The sequence below is a fragment of the Sinocyclocheilus rhinocerous genome, unplaced genomic scaffold, assembly GCF_001515625.1.
Source record: "Sinocyclocheilus rhinocerous isolate Xijiao unplaced genomic scaffold, SAMN03320098_v1.1 scaffold4580, whole genome shotgun sequence".
NCBI classification, from domain to species: Eukaryota; Metazoa; Chordata; class Actinopteri; order Cypriniformes; family Cyprinidae; genus Sinocyclocheilus; species Sinocyclocheilus rhinocerous.
In genome coordinates, this window is record NW_015641256.1 from 88,305 (window position 1) to 96,544 (window position 8,240).

The 8,240-nt window shown below is 43.5% G+C and overlaps 1 protein-coding gene across 4 annotated transcripts in view; it reads right to left on the bottom strand.

The window, feature by feature from the left end:
* Positions 1-8,240, bottom strand: part of LOC107754737 (cytosolic acyl coenzyme A thioester hydrolase-like) — a 93,074-nt gene that overhangs the window by 54,374 nt on the left and 30,460 nt on the right. For 2 of the 4 annotated variants that reach the window (XM_016571302.1, XM_016571306.1), the window contains exons 6-7: positions 3,613-3,627; positions 2,906-2,992 (exon numbers count right to left, since the gene is read on the bottom strand). In XM_016571302.1, coding sequence (XP_016426788.1) covers positions 2,906-2,992; positions 3,613-3,627 — 102 coding nt within the window. Of the gene's footprint in view, positions 1-2,905; positions 2,993-3,303; positions 3,391-3,612; positions 3,628-8,240 lie in introns of all 4 variants that reach the window. The other 2 variants (XM_016571303.1, XM_016571305.1) reach the window with 2 other exon arrangements.

Below are 8,240 nucleotides of genomic sequence, written 5' to 3' on the forward strand. Positions count from 1 at the left end.
ATATACACAAGTTACCTATACAAAGTTACAGTAAGTTTTATTAACTCAAAAATGATAAACTAATTTGCTTGAGAAATTTGAGGCAATCAGTTTCCACAGGTTTTCCAAGTAAGTTCAACTCATTACTTTTTACAGTGCACAGGCAGTCCACAAATCAACCTCAGTGAGTCAAACTGGCAGAAATAAACTAATTACAAAGTAAACACTTCAACCTTAAATCACATCTGAATCAAATAAACTTGAATTCACTGATCTGTACGTGATGTAGTTTTTAGTGAGCACTCAGTTGGGTTAAAGCACTCAATATGAATTTTGCTGTATTACTGTAAATAGGAAAAATGTTTTAAACTGATGTTTAAACTCATAAACGTGAGATTTTATGTGACTTTGTTAAAATAAATTATTTTACTATAAAGACACAAAATACAATAGTATTATTTGCATGTAAATTTGTTCAATTAATTGTGTAAACATCAAATGGAAATGTAACATGAATTTGAGTGATCACTTGACATGCTTTAGCTTGAATGCAGCTGTACAGAACATGCAATATGAATAACTGGCAAGATATGAAATTATTCTCTCTTTTACTGACGTCAGGGTCCTCCCATTTCACATTATTGATGCACCACTACTCATTTGACTTTTATCCTCTCTTCTTTCTTACATGCATGTGATTAATCCATGTGATAAATGGATTGTAAATGACCATTGTAAATGGTTTGTGTGTGTGTAAATGACAGCATACCAGTTTTAGAACCTCAATTGTCAGGCAGCTTAGCATAAAAACCAAACATTGATTTTACTTAGATACATATGCCTGATAGGAAACATTTTCCAGATCGAAAATTAAGGTTTAGATTCAGCTGTGTGTGTGTCAAATATTCCCTTCTACACAGACTGTGCTGCTGATGTTCTTGTTATATAACTCATTCAGGTCAGTGAGTCGACTACTTGTCATGCATGTATAAATGGGGCTGTGGTGGTTACAGCCAACCCTCTACATTGCAAGTATATGCAACTAAATTCTGCGTTAGGCAATGAAATAATGTCTGTCTTAAGCCAATGACTAATACATTGATTTCACTGTGCAGTGATTGAGTTAGAGGCTAAGAATAATTTTAGAAAATAAATATTTTTACTGCGTATTGTGTCTTATGACCGCCTACACTAGAACAGTCTGACTGAGGGTTAGTAATGGGTTGCCCATGAACGTTTTGTGCATTTTTAATGACTCTTTTATATGACTCAGCATTAAGAAGTTCTCTCAGAGTGTGAATTCATTGTTTTGTGACCACACATGTGCTATTTTATTTTAATCATGAACGAAATGACTCAGGAGGTGGACTAATTGTGCGGATGTCACATAACAAAAGAACGAACAACTCGGACGAGAAGACACAATTGAATAGTGAATTAATCATTAATTATTTCTCATAATTTGTCTTTGCATTGTAAACAATTATTTCATGAAGTTAAATAAAACAAATATTATTGGAATACGTTTTACAAGAAAATACTATTTCAGTCTTTATACTTAAAAAGTGTATGTTTAATTCAGTGTGCTACTTGTTTCTTTGTAATTATTTCAGAATTTTACTAGCAATTTTTGAGTGAAAATTGTTTCAAAATCAATTTCAAAGGCATTTTTTCCTCTGTGTGGCTGGTATTATCAAGAGTTCTTAATTCAGGATATAATTAAGGTTTGTGTATGTAGATGTGTGAAAAATTTGGCTACTGAAAATTTACTATTTTTATTTAACTTGAATGAAGATTTGTTCATTTTGCCGAATGAGAATTAAGGATCCAAGCCAGGAAAATGATTTGATCTTCCCTTCATTACTGACTTATATCAATATGACACTAAGCTCATTTCAGAGCATGGAAAGAGTTGTTGTGCATTTAAATAAAGCAGGAATTCAGCCAATTGGACCACAGACAGTTCTGTCTTCTTTCTTCATCTTCAGTGCACTATTCCCATTGATATTAATGGATTTGACTGACGTTAACTATGATTTCTACATAAAAAAAATATAAAGAAAAAACACTACACAAGGTTTAGAAAACAAGATGCCTTACTTCCTAACTGAAATTAAACCCCACAAGTGACTGATTTGAAATTCTTGTCATGGGAAGCAACTTGATAAAGGGTCACCCATAAATCGTTATCGTCACACAAACAAAAATTAAAATTAAAAATAAAATCCTGAACAATCAATTTTAAAAGCTATACTAAAAAGATATGATTTCAGTCTAGACTTAAAAGCATGCACAGATGGGGGAAGACTTAATGTGCATTGGAAGAGGGTTCCATAATCGTAGGGCAGCCACTGAGAAAGCCCTATCACCCTTTGATTTTAATCTAGTTTTAGGAACATGAAGAATCATCTGACTCGAGGATCTCATATTTCTTGTAAATAAGAAACTGGATGACAAGTAATTTCCTACAGCTAAATTCAGAAAAAAACAGAGGTGTTAATTATTGGACCAAAAACCCCCGTATATGAAATAACCTAGAACACTGTCTAACACTTGATGGCTGCTCTGTCAATTCTTCATCATCAGTTAGGAACCTAGGTGTGCTATTTCACAGCAATCTTACCTTTGAAAACCATGTTTCTAGCATTTGTAAAACCGCATTTTTCCACAACTTGATTGCACAGATCATTTCTGAACTGAACTGAGCTGGACAATGACATCACTGAATCAATGATGAACTGACTTTAACTGAAAAATTTAGTGTTTACTATTGTCCTCTTGCATTATTGACGCACTATTTTCCTGTTTGACACTGTAAAGTGTAATACTGCTGTAATACTGCTTTGACACAATCTGTATTGTATAAAGCGCTATATAAATAAAGGTAATTAATAAATAAATAAATAAATATAAAAAAGCTTATTACCTCCATGTACAAAGCCATGCAGAGTGCAGTCAGATGGGCCGATGAGGTGGATCAGACTCGACTGACTAAATGCAACAGTGTAGGGCTCTAAAAAAGAAAAGAGAAAAGAGAGAAAACATAAAAAATACACACATACAAATATAATTTAATATAAAAATCTGCAAATAAAAGCAAAAAACAAAACTTGTTATCTGAGCAATAAATAAATACATAAATAAATAGTTTCCTGATGCCACAAAAAAAAGTATTCTTCATGTTCCTTTATTAGACAATTAATTCATAGTTCTTTAGAGAAATATTTATACATACCTTTTGTTTGTCTATCTGTGCAGCATCAGAGCAAAATAACAAAATGAAATCAAGGTGAGAAATTCGATTCATAAAACATTTACTGACACCTCCATGTACAAAGCCATGCAGAGTGCAGTCAGATGGGCCGATGAGGTGGATCAGACTCGACTGACTAAATGCAACAGTGTAGGGTTCTAAAAAAGAAAAGAGAAAAGAGAGAAAACATAAAAAATACACACATACAAATATAATTTAATATAAAGATCTGCAAATAAAAGCAAAAAACAAAACTTGTTATCTGAGCAATAAATAAATACATAAATAAATAGTTTCCTGATGCCACAAAAAAAAGTATTCTTCATGTTCCTTTATTAGACAATTAATTCATAGTTCTTTAGAGAAATATTTATACATACCTTTTGTTTGTCTATCTGTGCAGCATCAGAGCAAAATAACAAAATGAAATCAAGGTGAGAAATTCGATTCATAAAACATTTACTGACAGATGAAATGTCCAACAAAAAGAGAAATCACTAACAAAAATATTAAAAATGGCCAAGGAACCATGATGTTAGTTGGACATGTACTATGGTAACACTATGTTTTTGGACAAAGACCATTGTATAATTTTTCAGTACCCTGGAGTACCTCATTTTCAGTACATTTTACTTTTCAGTACATTTTCGGTACACCATTTAAAGAAGATGGTAAATATGTATGCTAATCATTCAGTACTATGCTATCAAAGAACGTCTCGGTTATGTATTGTAACCCTCGTTCCCTGAAGGTGGGAACGAAGATGTCACGTCGATGACTGACGAATTCTCGCTAGAGAGACCAATCTACTTTGAGTGTAAACTAAACGAGCCAATGCACATTGGCATGCGATGATTGCATCCAGTTGCCGCTGATCGCAGCACAAGTATAAATAGGCAGCAGGTGCAACGCATACTCAGGTTTTCGCTGAAGAGCCGAGCCGGTGACCCGACCGCTCAGCGGTGGTACAGCAGCTGTGGTGACGGCACGTGACATCTCCGTTCCCTCCTTCAGTAACCGAGACGTTCCCTTTCAGTTGGTCACTTTCGGCCTCACGTCGGTGACCGACGAATTGGGAATCCCTAGCAAAGCGCCACGGATGCTGCCCCTTCCAGTGTCCTGTGCGGGCCTTCTGCGCCCCCTTGAGTATAGGCCAGGGCTCGCAGCAGGAAGGCCAGTCACTGTTTGTCTTAGTACTACCCACTCAGTGAGATTGGATAACACTGAGAAAACGTACCCGTTCCACTTGGAACAGGAACGTTGCGGAAGCCCCATCCTTCCCGAAGGAGGTTTCAGAAGCACTTAGACATATGGTGCATATGGAAGATTTAGAGGTGATTTCCCAGACAGCAGACAGTTTCGGCCCAGATCCGGCACACATCTGGCCCGCATGGATTTCACATGGGCCAGATGTGGGCCGGATCTGGGCCAACACTATGTTGCTGTCTGGGTTCAACCCTCTTGGGAAATGGCAGAATGTCTGCTGGGGAAACACGTGCTCTGAACTATGCCGTGGAATTTACAGACATGGGATCCACTCGGGTCACTACATATGGAACCCAGCCCTCTACCGGTTCTCACGGATTAATCGAATGAGGGCCTGGCCCCAGACGTTCCGCCACATCTGGCTGCCGAGGGGATGGAGGAGCTTGACAGGGTCTACAGTATGGAATCTCTGGAGAAAGTGTCACTATTTGTGACATAGCAAGCCGACACTAAGCCGGGGCCTCTCGGTGCTTCTACCAGTTTGAGGTGAGAACAGAGGAGGATACCGGTTCAACACGGAGGCTATAGAACCTAGCGAAAGTGTTGGGGGTCGCCCAGTCCGCAACTCTACAAATATCTGTCAGCGAGGCGCCACGAGCCAGTGCCCAGGAGGATGCAACACTTCTAGTAGAGTGTGCTCACAACCTGAGCGGGCAGGGCACGCCCTGTGCCTGATAAGCCAGGGCGATGACATCCACTATCCAATGGGCCATCCTCTGTTTGGAGACGGCATTCCCCTTCTGCCGACCTCCGTAACAAACAAAGAGCTGCTCTGAGGTCCTGAAGCATTGTGTCCTGTCCACGTACAATCTTAAAGTGCGGACGGGACAGAGAAAAGCTAGGGCTGGGTACAGCGCTTGCAGGTTCATTACCTGATCCCTGAAGGGAGTAGTAGGAAACTTGGGCACATAGCCTGGCTGGGGCCTCAGGGTTACCTGGGAGTCAGCCGCCCAAACTCTAGGCACGATGATGGATGCCAGTGCAATCAGGAGAAAAGACTTCATTGAAAGAAACTTTATCTTGACTGACTGCAAAGGCTCAAATGGGACCCGTAGTAGCGCTCTAAGCAGCAAAGACAGGTCCCAAGAGGGTATAGAGGGAGGTCGAGGAGGGTTCAACCTTCTCGCCCCCCTAAGGAACCTGATGACCAGGTCGTGCTTCCCCACCGTTTTCCACTCCACGGGGTCGTGGTTGGTGGAAATAACAGCGACGTAAACTTTAAGGGTGGAGGGAGACAGCCTTCGCTCCAACCCTTGCTGCAAGAAGGAGAGCATGTCTCGGTAACACTTTATTTTGATGGTCCCTTTTGAACATTCTGTTGACAAAATATAATGTTGCACCTACATGTCTACTAACTCACAATAGAGTATTAGAAGGCTTTCTGCTTAATATCTGCTAACTCTTTATTGTGATGGTCTCCCAACAGACATTCTACTGACTATAAGTAACTTTGCAAGTACATGTCAACTTATTCTAACCCTAACCCTACCAGTCTACTAATACTCTACTAACACTCTAATGAGAGTTAGTAGACATGTAGGTGCAACGTTATTTATAGTCAACAGAATGTGTTAAAGGGACCATCAAAATAAAGTGAAACCCATGTCTCTGATCAGACATCTTCGGGAGTCCTCTTGATGAGAAGAACACCACTCGACAAATAGGTTCCACTTCAAGGCATAAGCGTGTCTCGTAGATGGTGCTCGTGCCGAAGTGATGGTGTCCCCTACCTCTTAGGCTAGGTCACTTAGAACCTCCCCGTCCTGTCCAGGGACCAGACATGGAGTTTCCAGAGGTCCGGACACGGGTGCCACAGGGTGCCCCGTCTCTGAGAAAGTAGATCCTTCCTCAGAGGAATCCACCAGGGAGGGGCTGTCACGAGGAGCATCAGTTCTGGGAACCAGGTCCGAGTGGGCCAGTAGGGAGCCACAAGCAGGACCTGCTCCTCGTCCTTCCTCACTTTGCACAGAGAAGGCTTACTGGGAGAAACACATACTTGCGCAGGCCCCGCAGCCAGCTGTGTGCCAGTGCATGCGTGCAGAATGTTCCATCAGTCAGGGAGTAGAACAGCTGGCAGTGAGAGGTTTCTGGAGAGGCAAATAGGTTGACCGTCGGGGGATGGATTCTCCATTCTCCTGGGAGCGCAGCTCGTGACAGATCGTCGGCCGCATGGTTGAGCAGACCCGGAATATGAACGGCACGAAGCGACCTAAGATGATTCTGACTTCTGAGATGGTGGGCAAGTTGTGACATCTGTCTGCTTCTGTGAAGCCGAGAACTGCTGGGTGAAGCTCTCGACCGCGTCGCCAAAGAGGCCGGTCTGGGAGACGGGGTGCATTGAGGAACCACACTTTGTCGACGTCTCTTATGTCAGCCAGACACAGCCAGAGATGGCGCTTCTGGACCACAAACGTGGACATCGCTGTGACCTTTGTCGCTTGGCGCATGAGAACTTCCAGATCATGACCACCCTCGTGCAGGTCCTTCAGTGCCTTAGCCTGGTGGACCTGCAGTAACGCCATGGCGTGTAGGGCGGATACAGCTTCTCCACAGGCCGCATAAGCACTGCCGGTCAGACCAAACGAGTACCTACAGGCCCGGGAGGGAAGGGACGGTTTGCCCCGCCAGGTGGAAGCAGTATTAGGACACTACTGCATCGCTACCGAGTGCTCCACAGGGAGGACCGCGTATACCCCTTGGCTGCACCACCGTCAAGGGTGGTGAGGGAGGAGGAGCTAGCAGGTCGGTTTCTGGCAGTAAAAGGTGCCGTCCACAACCTGGTAAGCTCCTCATGCACTTCCAGGAAGAATGGCACCGGAGTGGGGCGCTGAGAACCAGCGCGGGCCACCCCAAGAAATTAATCATCCAACCTCGAGGGCTTGGGATGCGGTGGAGGTGTCCACTCGAGCCCTACCCTCTCGGAGGCCAGGGAAAGCATAGCCGTCATCACTGGAACTGAATCCGGCCCGCTACCATCCCGGAGGGTTGCAGCGCGGCCGGATCTTCCTCTCCAAAGAGTTCCGGCTCGCCCTTTGAAGCAGCGATCAACATCCGATTGTCGGGAGGAGCCCTAAAGGATACGGCTGGTACACTCTTTGTAGAGGGCCCAGCCCGTTCCCTGGGGAGCTCAGCTGGTTGCAGAGTGCTTGAGGATGGGGGATCCTCGGAGGTTGGTTCCTCAGAGAAGTCACCACCACTGTAACCCTCCCCTGACTTCTGACAGGAAGAGAACTAGATCGCGGCAGAGGCACTGAAGCACTCTTCCCGCAATGAGAACATGACTCATCCACGAACGCCACCTCAGTGTGCTTAATGCCCAGGCATGTGAGGCAGCGATCGTGACCATCGCCAGGTAACGACCGCATCCAGAAACGCACAGGTGAAACAGCATCTTTAAAAAGACGAACCGTCATCTTTACAAAGACGCACCCGTGTATGCTCTTTTTTGAAACTGCTCTTTTAAGAGCTGAAGCGCACAGGGGAGATGGCCGAGTGCAACACAAACAGGGGTTAGTGCAACCTGATGTGTGCAACCCACTCGACACGGGAAATCACCACCGCTGTAGCGCCATGCCACCAACACAAAAGAAGCTCCAAAGAGCGCGGTGAAAACTCATCTTCTCTCCAGTAGAAGGTCAGGAGCAGAACAGTCACACCGCTCGGCTCCGAAGCGAAAAGCTGGTATGCATTGCACCTGCTGCCTTATTATACTCACGCTGTGATCAGCGGCAGCTGGATGCAA